Here is a 23,903-nt window from a genome sequence, read left to right as displayed (position 1 = left end):
AGCATATTTATTTTTATTATAAGCATCTACTTTATAAGAATCAAATCAATATTTCTTGATTGAAGGCAATATATCTTTCGGTAATTAGTTATTAGAAAGTAAACAAAGGATGGCGAAAAGGATGAGCATATTTATTTTTATTATAAGCATCTACTTTATTAGAATCAAATCAATTTCAAATTTTTGGCGTTTTCACTGTGATAACATGTCGGGGTAACTTCTCTTTTTGAGATGTGAGCGACCGTCTATCCCATGTCATCTCAAAAGTAAAGTTGAAACCAAGCTTTCTTCCTCCGACTTAAATTTTATCGATAAAACGAATTTTAAATCTACACATGCGTTATTTTGCTTACTTAGGGATATTTCGAAAGGAAGCTCTGCGGGGCATTCTTAAATCTTAGTGACAGCTACTTGCTAGTATATGTCAATAATGACCTTCATTTTTAAGGAAATATTTAGTCACAATTTTGTGATTCTTGTTGATATTGAATTGACACGGATGTGGAGCAAAACTGACCAGAAAGAGGAAAAGAAAACATTTTTTGCTTATATCAGCACAATAAAACAATAGCAAGACACTGTCCCGATATGAAATATGTGTCTGATATGAAACGGAAACACTTATGTAAAGATAAAACCTTTAATAGCTACAGTATGCTTGAAGCTCTTGTAAAGGAGAAAGAAACAACGTCAATCTCGCCTAGCTTCTCATGTATAGTTTTACACGGACGTGTGTTTGGTGTGTGATGTGCCACAAAACTACAAGAAAATTACTTTTTTCTTTTCTTCATAGATCCATCTTAACTTTTTTCTAATTGATCTATTTGATACTCCTGAATATCTTTTCAACAAGCACAAACCCACTTTCGAATTCGAACCCCGAAGTTACAACTTTTTTGCTTCAGTTACACAATTTTGTAGACTTTACTTAAGTTTTTTCTACTTCGTCACTAACACCCCTGTCTCATAACCCCTTTAAACTTTACCTTTTTGCCACAACGGGGATGAAAGCTTCTATTGAAATTCAAACGGGTATAGAAATTCATAAAGATATAAAATGTTCTCAACGCAAAAAGTGCAATTGGGATGGTTTTAGAGTGCACGAAAATGGGGACGAAACTTTGGCCAAATGTACTAGGGGAACCACCGGGTCTGTGACACAGGGGTGTTTACCAACTCAGTCATTTCTCTTGTACTAAACAGACATTGACGTTGAAGACAATGAAATAGATCACGGAGACTTTGGTGAAGACATTCTCAAAGAAAGAAGCGTTTATGAAGAAGATAAAAGGAGAGACATTATTGACGATACACCTTCAGAACAAGAACCAGATGAAATCTCTAATCAAGCCTTAGACGAAAGAAGAAGTTGCCCTAATGCTAAATTCCATCAAACTTTAATCCCCAGTCGACGTCGGGGCTTCAAATTCCATAAATTTCACGGCCATTCGCAATCTTTGGGTGATTGTAGTCGAAGATGTTGTGATAAAGAAAATTGTGTTTTATCGTTTCAATTAATATCAAGTTGTTTTGGTATTCTTTGTAATGATGATAGTAGAAGTTGTCATACGAAGAAAGACCATCTACCTGGATTGAGCTTACTCTTCACACATATGAAAGGTTAGCACACTCATTCTTTACATGATTTTTTTTATAAGAGTAAATTTTGCCTCAGGCTGGGCTGCTCTTATTTTTTTGAAATTATAAGGCTTAAATACTTTTAGGATGTTTTATATCTGTACTTTTTGAAATCTGAGGCTCAGATTGTTCTAAATTTGCTCTTAGGTTTTGGCCAATTTTAGCCTCTCTCGTGTTCCTATAAAATTGTTCTCTGATAAAAAAGCGTGTACTTTCAATTTTACCCTGCTTCTGGATGTCATTTGAGATCGAAACCTGGCATCATTGGTAAAGGTTTTCGTCCTTATCGAAGAAATATTAAGATATTCTTCATACTCATTGGCATTAAGAACTTCCTTACAAATATGGAAGGTATCAATTTCTATTTACAATTACGATTATAATATTAAAGTCGACAATTTATTCACTCTTTTAATAATAGATGCAATTCTTATGGAACCGATTTCACACCATCGGCGAAAGTTTGAAAGACCTGCCGTCGAACGTCAAAGTTTTTTGGAAGACAATGATGAAAGAGATTTCTCGCATCATAACAATGAAGAACAAGAACTACTAAATGGATTAGAAACAACGTCACCAGAAAAAGATTTTGTACCAATCCAATATGCTCACAAAAGACACCATCACCATCACCACCATCCATCGAACAATGTTTTCTCAGAAGAGGATAATACTGCTTTTCAACATCAATCACATCATCATAAACATGCAGAACCTTTGAGAGATGACAATAGCTTTGGTGAAGATGACGAACCAACTATGGTAAGACTTCTTTTCTGTTTTCATTCCTTTCCTTTACAAAACTTTAAGTTACGTCACGAGCAATACTTACTTCGTTTTCAAAATATAGATAAGGCAATATTGATTCACAGCAAGGAGTTACTCTATTTATAAGTAGTAAGTAGTAACACCTTGAGATTCAAGGGATATTATTATCTTAGTGATTGTTTCTAAAACATGGCAGTCGTTACACTCAAAATGATTTATGAAAAGGCCTATTCTAACTGGAAATATAGATGAATCAAATTGGACCACTAACGTGTTTTTACCTCCAATTTTAAAGGTTTCACCATAGTATGTTCTTTTCATCCTAACCTTAGGTATTGCCAGACCGGAACAAACATCACGATTACAGTGGCATGGACATGCACGATGATTTACAAATGTTGTCCAAAAGCCAAGAACATGACTCTGAGCAAGAATCTATCGGTGCAACACTCTCCCAAGAGAAGCATAATAATGAAGTCATCAGCGGCGATGGAAGTGGAGAAAGTGAAACCAATCAATATCATGCAAACTCGACAACAAAACGAATGACAAAGAAGCATAAAAAATCTAAGAAAAACAGCAAAACATTGACGAAATCGGGTAGTAAGTCTCCAAAAGAGATTGAAATGTCAAAGAAAATTAAAACATTGGAAGCTCAGTTGAAAAAGAATGGTGCTATTGTCAATTCAACAAATTTTCATGGTTCCAACGAGTTAGGATCAGGTTCTTCGGATTTTGAGTCTTCAGGGTCCGGAAGTATTCAAGATGATGAAAAACACGTTAAACATTATCAGCCTTTGAATATAAAGAAGAAGAAGATACCAATGGCAAATTCGGAAAGTCAGGATTCTAAACGAAGCCGTATTACCAAACCAAAGAGTAAAACCGAAGGGAAGGAACACTATGGTCATAAGGAAGATATCTTTAAGGAGTTTGAGAAATCAAAACATAAAAGCCATCATAAGGAAGCGGTTTTAAAAGAAGTGAACAGATTAAAAGAACTTGAAAATGAAATCAAACAACAGGAGGCAGTCGTACGAAAAGAAGATGATGAAGATGATAGCTCTGGTGATTCTGAAGGCTCTGGTAATCTAATGAAGATACTACCAACAACAACTACTACTACTACTCTCAAACCAAAGCATAAAAAGAAGAAGAAAAAGTTGAAGCCTCTTACTACGACGACCACTATTCTACCGACGACCACACCGACCCCAACAACAACAACCTCAACAACAACCACAACGAAAGAGCCACGTAAAGTTGTCGATGTCTTGAAATATCAGCACCATACACCGCGTCCAACAAAACCAATCTCAAGAAGGAGAAACCATACAGTCCACAACACGCCAACACCCCATCATGGAGCTATCACGACCAGTACTCCAGCATTGACGACGACAACAACCACACGTCGACCGCATACGACTAAAAGGAAAACAACGACTACTACAACAACCACATCCACAACAACAACTTCTACAACAACGATAACAACACATACCACAACACCGTACGTCATTCCAACAGTACAAGTGGACGATATAGACAACTCAAATACACAGAAACCAAATGATCGTACAACACATAAAACATCAATGAAACACTCGCAACAATATGATGAAGAACAAACATTACAAGACCTTTCAAAGCCCAAAACAATGAAACATTTGAAACCAAAGATACCAAGTTTGAACATTGATGTCGGTGACGATGATGTAGATTCTGACAATCAATCGACATCTTCAAAAATAAACAAAGATGTAACACCAAAACACTCGAAAAACACAGAGAAACAATATCAAAGCTCAACAGCCATGAAAAATACTCTGAAACAAAAGCAGAACAAAGAGGAGCTTTTATCGAAAGGAAAACTTTTCACAACAAGGAAAACAACGACAACAACCTTGCATACAACGAAAATACCTACTACGACAACCACATCAACTACTCCAAAAACAACATTACAAATTCCAAAACAAAAGGACTTTTATGACAAACCTTATGATCGATACGGTTACCCTCCTTACCAAGAAGATGATAGAGCTTCCTCCTACGCTTACCCAGAAGACCAGCAACCTGAGTACCCGTCCAGGTATGGGGGTTACCCACCACCTCCTATGTTCAGTAGGTACCATGACGGCTACAATGAATACAGAGAGCAACCACCCTATCCACCCTGGCGATCACCAGAGGAAGGTGCAGATGATAGAACCCTACAAAGGGATCAACCGGGACTCACAGGCGGTAATCCTCTAGATCCATCCTTCAATCCATATAATCTAGGTTTCGATGCCAGTAAAGGAGCTAGTCTACATCCTGGTGCAAATAATCCACAAGGTAGAATATCACCACCCAATCAACAAATAAGTGCGGCTCAGAATCAAGGGAAACTACCGCAAAACTCTATGAATGATCATGTTAGAGCTCCAATTCACAATTTTGGTGATTCTCCTCCTGAACCTTATATTATACAGCAATCACATGGACAGGATGGACAGGAGAATCTACAATCACCTCCAAAGCATCCCGAGGAACATCCAAAAGAAGTCCAAAATGATTCTCCACACCATCAAGAAAACCAGCATCATCCAGAACCAGAAAAACAAAACATGGCAACTAACCAAACACCACATCATGTCGATATCGGCGCTACAACTCCTGAAATCCACAAAGAAAACAAAACAATACATAAAGAAGAACAACTACATCAAAAGCCTTTGAAAATCACTGAAGAAAATGAGCATGTGAATAACAACAAAACGAAGACTCGAACACAAATCTCCCTAAAAACTAACTCTCAACCTTTGAATAAAACACAAAACATTCTTCATAAAGAGTCACCAAATATTAAAGAAAGTCCACAAGAGACGATTAGCAGAATCTTAGGAGACGTAAATCATATCTTAAATCAAACGAAAAATGATAAAACAGATACGGTTGAGAATGTAGACAAAAACCATAAACCTTTAGATACAATCCACAATATCCTGGGTAGCAGTTTGGATAAATTTTTCAAAGATAGTGAAGAGAAATATAACCATAAACATATGAAAAACGAAACTGGAGAATCAACATTTGGCAATCACCGTAAAGATCGACTTGATGAATTTTTCAAGAAAGCTGAAATCACTACTCATGACGAAAAGCATGGTAAGATTTATTTAAGTTGCTAGAATCGTTCTTAAACGCTTTAAGTTTCACATGCCCAAGATGCTTATGTTTTTTTCTTCTCTTTAGGGTTTTTGATGGTATATTCATAGGTGCATAGCCAATGCTATATGCGCCTACAGGGACATTAGCACCCAAAATATGTTTATTTTCCGAACCTAAAGGCTAACTAAAGCTTTTAAAATACAATCGATGAAATCATTTCATCATTTTGTACACAATTTAGCTAAAAACATGAGCACGATTCAAGGTGTGAAAAAGAACCATGTGGAAACCAACCCAATCAAACATAAAAATGAAACAAACAATCAAAACAAAGGAATGGTTTCTCCTACGTTGAGACACACAAAGAATGAATCACTCGGACACTTCAAAGGTCAGTGATTTTAGATTATTCCTACCTGACAAGAGAATCGACCGCGGAAAACTGTCCGTAACCTGTCACCATCTTATCTGGCACCCAGATGGTGAAATTTTCATCCGACACGCTAAAGCTCTGAAGGTCGGGAAAACTTTCAACATCTGGAAGGTTTACATTACGGAATTTTGCGAGACCGCGTCAAGAAATTTGCAGCGGGAGGTCTGGTAACCCAGCCCTCGTTTTCGGGGATTGGTGGGTCCAACCGAAATATTTATAGGTTTACGCACAAGGACTGTTGAACCCGACTGGGAGTGCGGCACATCAAAGGCTGACTATCATTCCTCTCCGATGGGAAATTGGCCCGCTCCCTTTAGAGCTTTAGCGTGGGCGGCCGCCAATCCGCCATCGGAATATCAGATAAGTCACCATCTAACTTCAGTCAGCCGCGAAAATGAGTTATTTTTCAACTGTAAAGTAGTTATGACTTAGTTGTTTTCTTGCTACCTTTTCATTAGCATGAAATAAACTAAAAATATTTTAAGTGATGCCACTTGCTTTCAAAAATTCCACAAATTGAAAGAAATCTAAATGCGCTTCTGTTTTAGTGACATACCGTTAAGTTACAGTCTATTGGCCTACTAAATAGAAATGTTTATTACGTAAAATTTATCTTCCAGATTGCGCTATCAGGAAAGATCTACCGAACTACACATTTCAAAATCTTGATCACGTGGGTTACAAATACAAAATGACTCGACCAATGAGTGTGAACGATTGTTTAACAAATTGTTGTCATCACGACACATGCCACGTGGCCTTTCATCAAGATGAGGTGAGCGTTTAGAATTTATAAGTTCTGATAATTTAGATTTTACATTAAAGAAAAGTTCGGCAGATATTGGCGAAATTCTCCAATCCCTGGAGGTGTCCGAATTTGCCTGGAGGTGTCCGAATTTGGACACTCTTATTTTGGTCGGATATTTGTCTCTTTCAAATTGAGTGCCTTCGCTTAAATTTATCATTCTTTATTCAATCATAGTCATGCTACTTATTGCAATGTAGCGACCCCACTCTATGTGATGCTGTAACACGTACAAAGAAGAAAAGTCGAGTACTGTACCTCAACAAACCAGTCTCAACTCGCAATATAAAGCCAAAGTTCTGTTTGAAACAGAATTCAGGGGGTATTGTTTGGCAGCAAACACCAGCTAAATTAAACACCACTCAACCATGTCCAAGAAAGGCTTCTGGAGAAGCAAAACGTATGTGCGATGAATATTCAAAATGGTTGCCACCTGATTTCAGTGGATGCGTTTCAAAAGAGTATGCTCAAATTAAGGAGAAGGTATGTTTATCATTTATGGGAAACTGAAGATGAGTGGTTATATCTGTTCTACGCTTATTATTACCGAGTTTATGTATCGAAGGATATCGAGGGCGACGGTAAGCGAAATGATACAAAACAAGTCGATAGTTGATGTACGGCTCTATATCGCCTTTGCTCACCTAAACAGACGCGACGGTATTTTGGTGTTTTTACCGTCGTCGAGCAAAGCGTTCGGTGATTTTGGAGACATGTCAACTTTGCTTTATACCGTCCCCCTCGAATTATCTCGAACACATAAACTCGCTATTTATTGGCCCAGGATCGGGTATATCATTAGCATGCCGCTGTCCACGGTGCGTTATGTCCGCTTTTTAAGAAGCAGGACCTTGTCAATTCAGTTTCATCTTGAAAGAAACGGCGCCTTGTAACTTTGCAAACAAACATTCAATTCTTACTATGTCGCTAGGGTCTTCGTGCCGCTTCGGCTATTAACGGTGTATAACAAAAGCTCCCAAAAAGGTCGAACTTTGTTAAGAGTAGTAATAAGTGACAGCGTGTTTTTGTCATTTTCTTTCGTCAACATTTTGATATCTTGTAACGATCTTGGACACTGAGCCAAAAAAATATTTATGAATTTTTGTTAATTTAAAGATTTTGTTTCTTAATAAAAGTGATATCGTTTGCTTACTCATCAATTTTGATTTACAAGCTTGTTGGTATTGAATTGACATGAATGTGGAGCAAGATTGGTCAAAAAGAGAAAAAGAAAAGCATTTTTTGCTTATATCAGATCAATATAACAATAGGCAGACACTGTCCTGATATGAAACATGTGTCTGATATGAAACAGGAACACTTATGTAAAAATAAAATCTTTAACAATAACAATATATGTTTTTATCGGCGATCCAAAAAATATCTGCAATCTGATTGGTTAAAAAGAGTACAATATATCTTGTATTTTACATGTAAAAATATAAATTGACGAAAAGATGTTGTTGCATTGTAGCGGTAGCAGCAATCTAACGTCACTTTGCTACAAAAGTGCCCTGCGCTTTTTTCCAACACAAAAAGTGCATTTTTTGGGTCACCGATAAACCAGTTATCAGACATTTGCTCGTACAATATGGAAATATTTTACTCGTTCCGTATTTTCCGTATATTGTACGGAAAAATCTCGGAACTCGTAAAATATTTCTCATATTGTACTCGCAACTGTCCGATAACTATTACGTAAACCTGAATAATACCTCCACCAATGAGGTCGAAATATTGTTTGAAATAAAATTTATATGAAGAATGACCATTTGAACATGCATAAATGATAACAATCTATCCATAATTTTATCCTTCAGACCAAGCGACTTGGTTATTCACTCAGTGCGACAGACTTGATTGATGAGCTTGAACAAGTGACGAGTGAAACTATCGACAATTCTCTCATCTTTGGTGGAAACATCAAAATGGCCACCGAATCACTGCTCCAAATATCCAATTTCCTAATGAACAATCAGAAAGAAAACTTCAACAACAAAGGATTGAAGGTTAGTATTCAAGAGCAGCCACCGGCTAAGAAGTATAAAATATCTGTTCTGGAGGTCCCTTTCTCCTGGAAAAAAACTATCTGTTCTGTATCCTGGGCTTTCCTGGATTGTATCATCTTTTCAGGGAAAAAATGGGACTCCTGGAAAATGTATATCTGTTCTCTAGAAATATTATGCTCCTTGAAAAATATAACAGCTATTCTCTAAGAAAGTTAAAATGCTCCTAGAAAATGAGACATTTTTAAGAAAATTATGAAGATCCCTGGAAAAAAATCTGGCATCTGGTTGTGTTTTTCACAATTTGGCTCCTGGATTTTTTGAACAAATTGTTCGCTGGAAAATTGTATGTATTTTTCCTTAAAATGTGCTGCTAGATTTTAAGAACAGATGAGCAGATGTCTTTAAGGCGACCCTGGATTTTACCTGGGTGTTTAATGGAAAGTCTCTCCTAGATTTATCCATAAAATTTACTCTCCTGGAAAAAAAGAACAGATATTTCAAAAAAATCTGCCGGTGGCTCTAAAAAAATCGCTTTGAACGCTATTTAAAAATGTCTGGGTCCTGAAACTTTCTGGCTTCTGGGGTTTAAAAACTAAACAAACCTTGACTTCCTTTAATAAACCCTCGGACTTTTCCAACGCTTTCTCTAAGGGTCCCGAATAGTAGGGGGGGTCTGAATAAAAGGGGGAGTCCGAAATTTTTGCAAAATATAATAAACGGGGGGGGGGGGGGGGGGGGGGGGGGGGGGGGGGTCTGGGTCAAATAAACGGGGGGGGGGGGGTCTGAAAATATTTAGAAGTTTCCTTTTACCTAAGTACTTCTATGAATTTTCAAGGGGCAAATTAAGGGTAATAAAATGGAAAAACACTTCAACTCAAAAACAAAAAACTAGAAAATTAATAAACGGGGGGGTCCTAATAAGAACGGGGGGGTCCGAAAATTTTTCGAAAATTAATAAGCGGGGGGGGGGACGTCTATTCGGGACCTTAGAGTAAAAAGGGACATAAACCTAATCATATAGAACGATTGTAAATATAAGCTTTTTAATGATATCAATACCTTTGTCTAATTCTCAAGAGTACCATAAAGGATTTTGAATTGAAAAATACGGTAGAGAGAGAGAGGGGATTATTAAAAGCATTTCATATTGCAAGTTCAAGTTCAATTTTAGGGAGCTACGAAGATCATCAGTAATCTTCTGGATGACGCCAACATTAACGAGTGGAATAATATAAAGGTACATTGAATACACGGGGAATTATTTCCGTAACTGAGAAGCTATATTGGCTAATCCTATGGCCCTAAGATTTTTATAGCATTTCTTATTTGACTTGTGGTGAAGCCAAATCGGTGCAACTTAGTTTTTGAAAACCTACGATTGACCCACTAATTGAATAAGTGCTTAGTGGTATCCTTTTAACCATAGTCATTATAAAAACACTGGTCTTAAGGGTTTGTCTCTTTTTATTGTTAAGAAGAATTACGTACCAAAATGGATTTATTTTGCAAACTTTTTGATCATGTGATTGGAAAAAAGACCAATCCCAAGAGGAGATTTTGGTAATGCGATCAAAAAGTATGCAAATCGCAACTTGTCTTTTGTTTGTAACAAAAGAAAATTGAACAAAAAGCTAAAACAATACATTGCCAGACCGGGGTTTTTTATAATGACTATGCTTTAACTGGATCTGAATTGGCTCTGTTCACGAGTTGTAACAGTATAGTATAGCATAGGGGGTCAGGTGACACATGACACCTCTTGGAATCGAACCTGGACTACTCGCTTGGTAACATGCCAACCTGATCGAAATACGGGCTAAATTCTAAATCATTTTTAGGAGAATCAATGTCACAACAAAGTCATGCAATCACTAGATAAACTTGGTATATATGCAACAAAGAAATTACCAGATGATAACAAGGTCCACACCATCGTTACCAGATCAATATGTGAGTATTTTATGTTATATAAATATACCTAAATTCCTCCCATGTTTACCTTAAATTCGATTTTCAAGGGGAATTGGGTTTTCATCGAATAAGGGAGCGTGTCGAATAGTAGAGCGTCGCTTGTGAGAGTCTCTAGTTGACGGTGAAATTCAATTATCAAACGATGAAGCGTATCGAATAGTAGAACGTCGAAGTGTGTCAACTGTATGTTCGATTTCTACTTTCCTTTATTAATTTATTGCAGAGTCATTGTTCGGGAAAAAGAAAGATAACAAAATATGTTTTAAGCGATATGTTCTGAAAGATTTAGTAGCTTTTTTAGGCCACTAAAGATTATCTCCACGGAGGGCCACTTTGGTATGGACAGAACGAGAACAGTAACCCAAACGCTTTATTAAAAGATTATTCCACTCATTTTTCAAAGTGTAAACCGGCAATTATCATGGCGTCAATCTTTTTTCAAAAACTTTTCTCAAAACCGAGCGATAAATGAAAAAAGTCGAATATTGTTTTAAGAGGTCTCTAGTGGCTTGTCTGTTTGAGGCGTGATTCAAAATATTTTTTGGTGTAATGGCTTGATAATGGGCGTCGTTGGGTGCCTCCTCTAAGTAACCTGGTGCTGCTTTAGACCTCTATTGGGCGTATTAAAACATTCTTTTCTTTTTTATAGTGTCGTCAATCGGTAAAATCACACTTGACAACAAACAACCCCCCAAAACAAAACAAAAGCAAGCAAAACAAATTGTTTCACCAAAACAATACATATTTCCTGATTATGCACATGTTAATGGAGACTGGAATCGAAAAAAGGATGTTATAACATTACCCAAAAATCTCTTCCACAAAGGTAGTGAAACTTCTTTAATTTAAAAACTAAAAGTTCCACCAGGGCTGTGAGACAGGGGTGTTCTTACAGATTCACATAGGCTTTCATGTTGACGAGCTTGGATTTCTCTAGTGAGTAGTGAAACTTCTTTAATTTAAAAACCAAACCCACTAAAAGATTCTAGTTGGCACGCAAAGTTTCAACTTTAATCTTATGGAGATCAAATAGATGTTTAGAGATATATTATATAAAACACTAGACGGAGCTTTTCCGTTCCTAACTAAAATAAAATCACACTCAAATTTTTAATAGATTGACTTCGCTTACACGAGACTTGAAATTTTAAAGTTTCTACTTCTACAAGGTTTCTACTTATCAGGTCTACTTTCAGCAAATATGGTGCATTATTCCGCCTTGGCTAGGGAGAGATAGAGTAGCTCTATCTAGTGTTTTATATTTGATATCAGTGATGCTGTTTGCCAACTGAATTGTAGACTCTTCACGTACATTTTATGAGTGAAACACTGGGTGTGCTTGTAATGGGCACGATTCTCTTTATTGCTTATCACCAATCCCTAATATTTCCCAAGAGGTACTAGGGCTGGACAATGTCAGGTATGTACAAGCCAGACCTGTGAAAAGCGAGTAATTAGAGAGGTGAAAAGTGACCCTTAAAAAGACGATTTCGAAAAATCTTTTTGACTTCTCATGGTGTTCGTACTCTAAAAAGATCCAAAAAGGGGGAAATCCCGAACTTTGGAACTATTTCAGCCTTTTCTTGTTTTGTAACTCGTGGAAAGTCTTTTGATTGGTCAAAAAGACCGACCCTTGCCGTCCTTACACCCAGCATCTGCTTCACCTAAGTACCGCTAAAAAAGAGTTTGACTTTGACTTTTCTTCATAGATCGTTTGACGATGGTTTCAAGTGTTGTTTACAAATCGTTGAGTCAACTATTACCACATCGATGGAAGTCACAAAAGTAAGTACATTAAAAAGTCTCCATAGTTTGAACCTCTGTAATTCGAATGTCTTCATAACTCGAATAAGTTTCCTTCAGTCAACAAAACCTCATGAACTAATCCCCATAACTTGAACAAGTTTGTGTTGCCCGTGAGTGTTCGAGTTATGGACATTCAGTTGTATCAATGCAAGGATATTGTATCCGAGCTCTACATAAGATCCGATTTCAAGCTGGCATTAAAGGAAGTTATAACGTAATCTCCGAGCATATCCTGACTAATTTGCCCATGACACGTACTCGCCCTAAGGCCATGAGTTTGTAAGGTTCTGATCCAATTGGTGGTGTTTTTCTATTCCACCTATATAGTAATCATTTACACATATTTCATTCTTTAAGGTTTGTCACATTTACTGACGGGTTTGTTGTCAATAGCAACATATTGTCATGTGTAGTGGATCCCAAACCTCTAAAAGTGCTCACATCACCAGTCATAATTACACTGCATCATCTAAAGGTAGGATAAATACCAACTTGAAAGACTGTCATCATTCCGGCATGAAGATTAGTTGTTTGTCCCAATTCCCCACCTTATAAAACTATTTCATTTGTTAATAAAACTGAGGAAACGGCATTCAACAATTTCCAACAATTTTCAAAAGTACTTTTGATCAATCCCCAATTGAAAGTTTCCAGACAAAACCCTAAATTTTCTGTTCTGTTCGACACATTATTTCTAGACATAAAATCCCTTGCATATTTGAAGATACAGTATAGTGACCCCTCTGAATATCCGCTATTTCTAAAAATGCTTTATATCTGGAAGAATGACTACACTAAACAGGCTAGACTAGCTTTTTTGGTCAACTATATATCCAATCATTCTTTTATTACAGGCACAACATTTGGATCGCTCAAAATGTGTTTGGTGGGACTTCAATAACAGGTATTGACCAAATTAAAACAAGACGACTTAAAGTCGAAAATTTCGCCTAGAATTTAAACTACATAGGAAAAACAAGAAGTAGAGATTGAAGTCAATTTTAAATCTACTTTACATCGAGCCTTGATGAAACAATTTTACAAGAACAACGAGGCTTAAAATCGCTAAAAAAAGAGACCAATTTAAGAACAACTGCTGTTTAATTTTTAAGAACTAATAAGCAAAGGTAATATCACCGTCTATCAAAAGTTATTTATTTGATTCTTATAAAGTATATGCTTGTATAAGAAAAATAAGTAAGCTCATATTGTGCACCATCCCTTGTTTACTTTGTAAGAACTAATTACCGAAAGGTATATTACCGTCTATAAAGAGTTATTGATTTGATTCTTATAAAGTAAATGCTTATAAGAAAAATAAATGAGCTCATATTGTGCGCCGTTCCTTGTTTACTTTGGAACAACTAATTACCGAAAGCTATATCACCGTCTATCAAGAGTTATTGATTTGATTCTTATAAAGTATATGCTTATAAGAAAAATAAGTAAGCTCATATTGTGTGCCATCCCTTGTATACTTTGTAAGAACTAATTACCGAAAGGTATATTACCGTATATAAAGAGTTATTGCTTTGATTCTTATAAAGTAAATGCTTATAAGAAAAATAAATAAGATCATATTGTGCGCCATCCCTTGTTTACTTTGTAAGAACTAATTACCGAAAGGTATATCACCGTCTATCAAGAGTTATTGATTTGATTCTTATAAAGTATATGCTTATAAGAAAAATAAGTAAGCTCATATTGTGTGCCATCCCTTGTTTACTTTGTAAGAACTAATTACCGAAAGGTATATCACCGTCTATCAAGAGTTATTGATTTGATTCTTATAAAGTATATGCTTATAAGAAAAATAAATATACTCATATTGTGCGCCATCCTTTGTTTACTTTGTAAGATCCAATAACCGAAAGGTATATTACCGTCTATCAAGAGTTATTGATTTGATTTTTATAAAGTATATGCTTATAAGAAAATAAAGAAAAATCAAAACTGTGGAGCTAAAGACACAAACATATATGACGTCATCCAAAGAAAACCCGCGAAAATCGTCCGTGGTTATACGAGCGTGTAATTTGTAAGTTAAATTTAGTGAGTTCGTCCACCGTATCAAGCACTTTCGTTTTCTAATTTTTTTTCCGAGGACACCGCAGAAAGGCTATCGTAATACTTTCGCTAAGCGAAATTAATAAAGATGATCGCCAAAAACTTCTAACTTCTATCTGGCAATTAAGAATAATTGCCGCCCGTAGCGAGCTTGCGAGCGTAGGGTGGCCTACATAGCTTCACGCAAGGATATTGGACAGGAATCTCGATTTTTGCGTTTGTTTTGTAATCGGTCTTCCGGTTAATTAGTGTTCCGTAATTATCCGGCAACGTTTATAGCTTACCAAACTAGCAAGTAGCTTTCGCTAAATACGCGGCGGACGTTTTTCTTTATTTTTCCCTTCGGGTTTTTTGTTTTTTTCTGTTGTGCGTTAATTTATGGATTAAGTTTTCAAACGCAGGTAATTCTATGCATATTTTCGATGAACAATTATAAGCATCTACTTTATAAGAATCAAACCAATAACTCTTGATTGAAGTCAATATGCCTTTCGGTAATTAGTTCTTACAAAGTAAACAAAGGATGGCGAAAAAGAAGAGCATATTTATTTTTATTATAAACATCTACTTTATAAGAATTAAATCAATAACTCTTGATTGAAGGCAATATATCTTTCGGTTAGTTATTAGAAAGTAAGCAAAGGATGGGTAAAAAGATGAACATATTTATTTTTATTATAAGCATCTACTTTATAAGAATCAAATCAATATCTCTTGATTAAAGGCAATATGCCTTTCAGTAATTAGTTCTTACAAAGTAAACAAAGGATGGCGAAAAAGATAAGCATATTTATTTTTATTATAAGCATTTTCTTTATAAGAATCAAATCAATAACTCTTGATTGAAGGCAACATATCTTTCGGTAATTAGTTATTAGAAAGTAAACAAAGGATGGCGAAAAAGATAAGCATATTTATTTTTATTATAAGCATTTTCTTTATAAGAATCAAATCAATAACTCTTGATAGAAGGCAATATATCTTTCGGTAATTAGTTTTTACCAAGTAAACAAAGGATGGCGAAAAAGATGAGCATATTTATTTTTATTATAAGTGTCTACTTTGTAAGAATCAAATCAATTTCAGAATTTTTTGCGTTTTCACTGTGATTAATGTGAGCGATAACTTCTCTTTTTGAGATGTGAGCGACCATCTATCCCATGTCATCTCAAAAGTAAAGTTGAAACCAAGCTTTCTTCCTCCAACTTAAATTTTATCGATAAAACGAATTTAAAATCTACACATGCGTAATTTTGCTTACTTAGGGATATTTCGATAGGAAGCTCTGCAGGGCATTCTTAGCGACAGCTACTTGCTAGTATATGTCGATAATGACCTTCATATTTAAGGAAATATTTAGTCGCAATTTTGCGATTCTTGTTCCTAATAATTTTCGAAACTTTTACTATAAAGCATTAAAAAGCTTTAATCAGCATTTAGTCGTTATAAGCATTTGTAGCGGGTGGCAGTTAGTGAAAGCTATGGCTAGTCCAGAATCTAGTCAATGACCTTGTGTTAATTTGCCTAAAATTATCACAGGAAGGGGGTCTATTTTGTATTTGTTTTCTATGAGTATCAAGCAAGGGAAAAGTTGGATCAAGCTAATTTTTAATCAATATCAGATAAACTCATAGAAATTAAAATAGTGTCAGCACAATGCTAAACTCATACACATACAAAAGCGAATAAATTAGAGCTGTGATCAGGATTTAATCAAAAAGAGAAGGACCTCATATTTCTGATCCTTGATATCCAATACAATGCCAACAGTTCAATCGATTTGAAGGATCATATTTACGTTTCAAACTTTCAAGTCGTTCAAGATTATCTCCCCAGAACGCTCTCCTCCAATCGGGCTCCGTTTTGCTACCGTGGTTGTAACAAGACCCTGAATCAGGCACCATTTGGTGAATAAGCTTTAAGATGCTATCATCAAAAGTATGGATCACCCAAAGAGCACATTATGGCCGGGTTGATCGATGTTTCGTCTTTTTCAACTCCGTCATCCTAGTAGATATTTGATAAATTAGCTAAAACCAGCTCTTACAAATTCACATAGGCTTTCATGTTGACGAGCTTGGATTTCTCTCTTTCAAGAAAATCTGGAAAATCTACTACGTGTACCTTGAGGTTGGTTGAAAACTCCAAGCCAAATTTAAGAGGTTTCAGGGTGTATTTACAGACGTAGGCCTAGAACGGCCAAAAATGACCTTCAAAAATGAACTTCAAAGGACTCTACTTTTACATCCAAGAAAGATACGAAAAATCTGAACACAGATTTCAAAATCAATAACGCTTAAATTTTCTGAATAGCCTGAAGTCATGATTTAAAAAAAAAATCTAGAAAAATTTCCTTTTTTTTATTTTCATTTTTCTTCTTCATATATCATCCTTAAGATTAATCTCCTTGGAAATATCTTTCCAACGTTGTATAACCCCGGGGGGGGGGGGGGGTACTTAGGGAAATTCACGATTTTAGGAATTTTTCAAGTGATTGATTTCAAGTGAAAAAATTCAAATTCGTTGGTGAATGTCAGCAGCCAAAGCTCGAGAGCAGGGAAAATTTTGTTCGAATAACAGAGAGATTTGAAAGTCTTTTATAAGAGTGTATTTCCTTGACGGGAACTGAGAATAAGCTCGAATTACAGAATTATTAAAAAGTAGTCAAAATTCAAACTAGCGAGAGATCTCGGCAAAACCTCCAGTGTGACACGGGTAAAATATACCTAAATTTAAGACTAAAGTTAAAAAGGGTGTGTCAAACGATCCGAGTCCACTGGTAGCAAAAATGCGCAATCTATGTTATGTTTGAACGTATAGAAAGGCTAAGACACAAGAATTCTGACAAGTATGATCTCCACAGTGAGAAATAAAAAAAGAAGTAGTTATTTTAATTAGAACTTGTTACAAAAATGACGATTACAAAATCAATATTAGTCTCTATCTTCTAGATACGTGATATTTGATCGCGTAATTCATTTCAAACATGAGCCATTCGACGTAGACTAGTTGCAAGATCTTGTTGCGCTACTTTACGACCTTTCTCTTTTTCTCTCTTCTTCCTCTAGACTATGCTATAGTCTAAGACGAGTTTCATCTAAGACGAACAAACGTGAAGACGGGAGTTTTTTCGGGAGGGGGGTAGCTGTTGTCTACATTAATATATAATTCGTATTATTCATCACTTTTGCGGCATTTTTCCTTTACAACCATAACGGATTTAACCTTTCCCGCACCTTATTTTCCCGTGAACTAATCTTGACAGACGATAACGTCGTTCTTTCTCTCTTCCTTTCTCCCTATACCTTTCCTCAATTCAGGTTATTTCGTAACGTAGTGTCGTTAGGACGGAAGTTATTTACCTTTAACTGCCTGGTTATTTAACTGTCGTTAGTGCCCCTGCAGATACATATTATGCCCCTAAATGGGTTCGTCGTGGAGGTGATTTAAATCGATAATGTTATCTTTATATAGATGTTACTTAATGTCTCAAAATTTCCTTCATCACAGTATATAAAGATTAAATTCAAAATATTAAAGATTACAATCACAATTAAAACTAAGAAAGACTTACACAAGTAAGTATAGATTTTGAAGAAATCTGTTTTATAAATTAAAAACAGTCTCAATATTCCCTTCCCTGTCTCATTCAGTCAGGGAAAACAATGAAGGATACGATGATAAATGCCTAGCTTCTGGTCGGTCGGGACTCCTGGTTCTATTAGCGAGTTTATTTATGTGTGTTTTTATTCTACGACGGAGGCGGTAAGGTTCTAATTTGTCTAGATGCTGACCAGCCGAGGACAATGGTAAATCAGCACTTTGACCATCCTCAATTTTGCGGGTTAGAACTTCGGGTTATTCCAAACTGTACAAACGTGCAAATACGCAAACTCACTATTGTTTGCTGCTCAAAGAATACAGTGAAGATCGAGGTGAAGATCCTTAGTTTTTTAGTTTATTTTCTAGTGGGGATGAAAATTTAGTGTGATTTTCCTATGAAGGATTATTTTTCTGCTGATTTTTTTGAGACAATGATTTCCATAGAAAGAAAATTTAGATATCTTATTAACCTTTTAAGCAGAATTTTATGAAATCTTACGAAATATTAATTATGTTAAGTTCATTTTCCTGCCAAAACAGAATGGTATCAAAACATGAAACCTATTTAAGAGTTTTCCTAAATTTCTGATCCTTGATATCCAATACAATGCCAACAATTCAATCGATTTGAAGGATCATATTTACGTTTCAAACTTTCAAGTCGTTCAAGATTATCTCCCCAAAACGCTCTCCTCCAATCAGGCTCCGTTTTGCTACCGTGGTTGTAACAAGACCCTGAATCGGGCACCGTTTTCCGAATGAACTGTAAAATGCCGTCATCGAAGGTTTGCATTTCCCAAAGAGCGTCTCTGATGTGAGGACTCACCGATGTTTCGTACTTTCCGACTCGGCTTACTTCGCCACCTGTAATAAAGAGAAAATTTAGAAATCTCTGAAATAACTACATCCTTTTTTCAAAAGAATGTCAGAAATGGCTAAGAACGTATTGATTTTATGATACTTTTAAGTCAATAAATACCAACAAGTAAGCATTTTAGAACAATTTAAAGAAAATGAGAACAGCTGGGTCTCAGCCTAAATTCCTTACCTTAAGGGAATTTATTTTGGCGGGAACTAATTTTGGCGGATTTGGCGAATTTAGACAAAATTCGCCAAAATTAGTTCCCGCCAAAATTAAATATTTTGCTCACTCGCCAAAAAATAAGTTCCCGCCAAAATAAAATTTTTTGTTTCCTTGCCTAAACAACCCCTGAAATTCATCAAAATTGCTCAAAATAAGGTAAAATAGAACAGATTTACGCTGTCATTCGCCTAAATAAGTTCCCGCGAAAATTAAAATTTTTTAGGATATTTGCTGCCCGCCAAAATTAGTTTCCGCCAAAAGAATTTCCCTTAAAAGTTAAGATATAAAAAAGAACGTGACAGGGGGTAACAACACAGACCGAAGATGATCCCTGAATTCTGGATAGTCCATCGAAACAGGCGTATTCAAATTGCGTCATAGTATTTTCAGTTGTCTAACTAACCTTAAGTTAGCCATTATATATTCAGGTCATTGTATATTATAATTTGGTTTTGCTTATGTCACATATAATGAGTTTTCTGGTTGTTAAAGTTATGTTATTGCGAATTTCAAAGTTCTAAAAATCGAAGAATTTGTGTAACATCTTTAAAGTTTGGAATACAGAATACAGAATTTTTTATGTAATATATTATATAGAATATCAGATAATTCTAAAACATACCTAAAATGTAACTAAGGACAAGTTTGCCACTCCTGGCAATATCTTTTAAAAATTTCCTAGCTCTCTTCTCGTCATTGACAACCCACTTCCTTGATACAAACCAGCTCCCAGAATTCTTTGTCAAAGCTGACACTGCTGTACTGTCAAATCCCCAAAATCCATCTAATGCTAAGCTGGCTGATGATATTCCATCTAATCCATCTTGAACTTGTATGATGATATTCTGATGATATTTTGGTTTGATGGAGTTTTTCCATTTTCGTAGATCATTTAAAAAAGTTTTGTCGGCATCCTCCATTGAACCTAAAATCATTCAAAAAATGTCAATAGTTTATTATGATAATGACTGGTTTCTCCTTACTTGGCGAGACACTACCTCACAGTTTTTCTGATCGGGTCGTGAGTTAATCCGGCGTGAACCACCAGGGAAAAAGGTCTACACACTCTTGCCTTATCCACGATGTATTGTGGAATCGATACCTAGCACAGTCACCGACAGGCTTCTCAAGTTTCTGTCTACCCAATTCTCCTCACATGGAATGGGTTGGCCCGGGTGAAGATACATTCACTTGCCAAGTGAATCACATCACCGGTTGGGAATCGAACCCTGTCCACCTGGACGGCCGTCAAGATTGATAACCACTACAATACTACACCTTATAGTTTATATACACCCCAAACAATAGGTTATTGATAAGTGTACGATCACAGTCAAACGCAACGCTAAGACTCCTCTTTAAGGAAGACTGTCACTATTTCTCTCTTAATTACTACTCTTAATTGTTGAGTAATAAGCAAAAAAGCATCGAGTATCATTTTAAACTAAGTGTGAGTCATTCGTATGACCCAGCCGGGGATTAAACTCTCAACATTGTGCACCGTAGCCAAATGTTTCTCGACCTTTACAATTCCTTCCCGAGTATACATAATAATATAAGAGCTAATACCTTCAAAGATGAACGTTCCTGGGGTGGCATTCCAATAACCGCCCCATCTTTGATCCAAATGAGGTGATTTCATGACCCACAAGTCAATGAAACTGTCCACGACTTCAATCGGTGTTCCTGGCACAATGTTGAATATCAAAAACACGAAGGGATTTTTCAGTAAAAGCTTGTATTGTGTTGAAACAACCACTCCAAAAGTCCCACCACCTCCGCCTCGGAGCGCCCAGAAAAGATCAGTATTTTTACAAGCGTCTGCAATAACGAGACAACCATTTGGTAAAACAACATCAAATCTAAGCACATTGTCGATTCCCAAGCCATGGTTTGGACTCATCGGTGATAGTCCGGCACCCATTAGCCAGCCACCCGAGCTTGAGATCACATTTGCCAAAGCTCCTAATATATTATAATCAGTACCAGCAAGTCTACCGTAAATCTCTCTCCATGTTTGACCACCACCCATTTTGATGGAAGCGGGATGTACTTTTCCACAAGAATCACAAAAATCATTTGAAATTTGTCCGAACTTTTGGAAATTTCTCATCCAAATTAAAAGAGTGTCTCTTCCAAAACTTGATCCAGAAAAAGAATGGCCTGTTGTTTTGACAGTAATAGCGATATTGAATTTGTTTGCAAACTGAATAGCATAGATCACATCCTGTGTAGTCTTTGCTTCTACACTATACGAAGGCAAATTGGAGGTTTCATTAGCCAAACAAAACCTTTTTGAACAATCTGGAATCTGCATACAAGCCCCATCTGCAGCTTTGCTCAGACTATCTGAGCTACTAATATCAGAACACTTTTCAAGAATAGAAGGTGCAAATTTGTGAAGTTTTCCATCCAAGCGATCACCGAGGAGCCTCTGCCAAGTCTCAGAATTCGGCCAACAGTTACGGTTCTTCGGTGTACAGTAAAAACAATGAGTTTTTTCAATATAAATATTGAATACAGAAATTGTTAGTAAAATATAACGTAAAATCTCCATAGTTGTTCACTATCCAGCGGCTAGGTTAAGATAAGAGATATCATTTTTTCAAGGTCAGTCAAGATTTAAAGCTTTTCTTTGGCATTGTATGAAGCTCCGGAAACTAGTACACTTAACACTTAACAATAGAATTACATTAACTACTTAAAGAATTACATTTTATGTCTAAATGTATAATTGGAAATTCTTTCCGGATTTTTATTACAAACAATTAAAGAGAATATGGATAATTTCAAATCTTTAGCCTGGAAAAGCACTCTAGATTACTTAGCACATCGTACCTTTTGCTTTTGCCGGTTTATTTATCAAAAATCAATCTATTCAAGAAAAATAATTCCGAGATTATTTCGACATTAGCTTATCCACTGAGGAACGAAAGGAGTTTGGCTATTGCTTGCTAACCCAGACACCACTATCTCAGTTGCTCCGGTGGAACTTTTTCCCACTTTTGGGAAGCAAATTCCTATCGAAATCCTAATGGTGATAGTAATTATCCCAGGCTCTAAAGATTCAGTGGGTTTGATTGCACCTTTGTCAGTTTGAAACAAGTTGAAATCAAAGTCAAATTCTTAGTGTGGTAGATATTGTAGGCCATTTTTTCTACCGGCGACAAAGTTTTGGCCAAATCTTCCAGTGGATAGGGTCCCCCAAGGTCTGTGACATGTTGTGAAAGATTTTGTCTGGGGTAGAGAATTACAAACAATCTTTTTTCTACAAATTAATATTTTGTATCTTTAAGACCTTATTCTGGCTGCCTTTGTTATTTCCGCTCACCTTCATGATTTTACATGTTTAAATTAACTTCGCTATTCGGGAAATTCTCTCATATTTTTACATTTTAATGTGTAAAGCTCGAATTAGAGGGATAATCAACTCAATGGCATTTCTAATATATGACAAAATAGTTTATCAGATCTACTCTTCCACACAGGATGTGATAAAGTGGGACAATCCGGAAACTAGTGCGCTTAACTATGAAATTAAAGAATTACATTCTATGTCTAATATTATTGGAAAGTCTTTCCGGATTTTTATTACAAACAATCAAAGGGAATAATTGGATAATTTCAAATCTTTAGCCTGGAAAAGCACTTTAAATTACTTAGCACGTCGTACGTTTTGCTTTTGCCGGTTTATTTATCAAAAATCAATCTATTCAATAAAAATAATTTCCGAGATTGTTTTGACATTAAAGCTTATCCTCTGAGGAACTGAGGAGTTTATCCACCGGTGGAACTTTCTCACTTTTGCTTTTGGGAAGCAAATTCCTATCAAAATCCAAATGGGAATAGAAATTATATTGTTTCCAGCTCTAAAGATTCAGTGGGTTTGATTGCACCTTTGTCTGTTTGAAACAAGTCGAAATCAAAGTCAAATTCTTAGTATGATAGATATTGTAGGCCATTTTTTATCGGCGACAAAGTTTTGGCCAAATCTTCCAGTGGATAGGGTCCCCTAAGGTCTGTGACACGTTGTGAAAGATTTTGTCTGGGGCAGAGAATTACAAACAATCTTTTTTCTACAAAATTAATATTTTGTATCTTTCTTGAAGACCTTATTCTGGCTGCCTTTGTTATTTCCGCTCACCTCCCTGTTTAAATTAACTTCGCTATTCGGAATATTCTCTCATATTTTTACAGCTCGAATTAGAGGGATAATCGACACAATGACATTTCTAATAATGTTAGATCGCTTGAGAATAAATTAGGTGGACAAAAATATACGTTTGTCACTATATCTGATGAAATCAGACCAATCTGGTGCCCGAGGCTTTCGCACGACTTTTAAAAATAATCTCAGTATTGGTCAGCTAATATGAGTGTAATTTTTTCCAAGGGAGAAAGTTTCCTCATTTTCCGGGCGCAATTTCAAAGGCAAACTTCCAGGGAACCATTTGCTTATCGTAAGTTCTATCATTAAACAAAAAACAGCTAAGGTGGACATACAAGTTTCGAAATGATCGTAAAGTTCGATTATTGATTTTAAAGAAATCATGTTTTACTCAA

The 23,903-nt window shown here is 36.0% G+C and overlaps 2 protein-coding genes across 3 annotated transcripts in view; one reads left to right on the top strand and one right to left on the bottom strand.

The window, feature by feature from the left end:
* Positions 1-23,903, top strand: part of LOC136818912 (uncharacterized) — a 28,997-nt gene that overhangs the window by 1,171 nt on the left and 3,923 nt on the right. For both annotated transcript variants that reach the window (XM_067075153.1, XM_067075154.1), the window contains exons 3-15: positions 1,204-1,620; positions 2,060-2,400; positions 2,739-5,559; positions 5,804-5,953; positions 6,616-6,770; positions 6,978-7,283; positions 8,621-8,809; positions 9,981-10,046; positions 10,648-10,759; positions 11,430-11,606; positions 12,490-12,565; positions 12,944-13,061; positions 13,441-13,490. In XM_067075153.1, coding sequence (XP_066931254.1) covers positions 1,204-1,620; positions 2,060-2,400; positions 2,739-5,559; positions 5,804-5,953; positions 6,616-6,770; positions 6,978-7,283; positions 8,621-8,809; positions 9,981-10,046; positions 10,648-10,759; positions 11,430-11,606; positions 12,490-12,565; positions 12,944-13,061; positions 13,441-13,490 — 4,978 coding nt within the window. The remainder of the gene's footprint in view (positions 1-1,203; positions 1,621-2,059; positions 2,401-2,738; positions 5,560-5,803; positions 5,954-6,615; positions 6,771-6,977; positions 7,284-8,620; positions 8,810-9,980; positions 10,047-10,647; positions 10,760-11,429; positions 11,607-12,489; positions 12,566-12,943; positions 13,062-13,440; positions 13,491-23,903) is intronic.
* On the bottom strand, positions 18,647-22,076 carry LOC136818913 (uncharacterized). Its single transcript, XM_067075155.1, has 3 exons — positions 20,910-22,076; positions 19,963-20,265; positions 18,647-19,120 (listed from the first exon to the last, which is right to left on the bottom strand). The coding sequence occupies exons 1-3, from the start codon at positions 21,895-21,897 to the stop codon at positions 18,834-18,836; spliced, it is 1,578 nt and encodes a 525-aa protein (XP_066931256.1). The 5' UTR covers positions 21,898-22,076; the 3' UTR covers positions 18,647-18,833.

Source organism: Clytia hemisphaerica, unplaced genomic scaffold (assembly GCF_902728285.1).
Source record: "Clytia hemisphaerica strain Z4C2 unplaced genomic scaffold, Clytia hemisphaerica genome assembly, whole genome shotgun sequence".
NCBI lineage: Eukaryota > Metazoa > Cnidaria > Hydrozoa > Leptothecata > Clytiidae > Clytia > Clytia hemisphaerica.
This window is presented reverse-complemented; position numbering and strand designations above follow the sequence as displayed.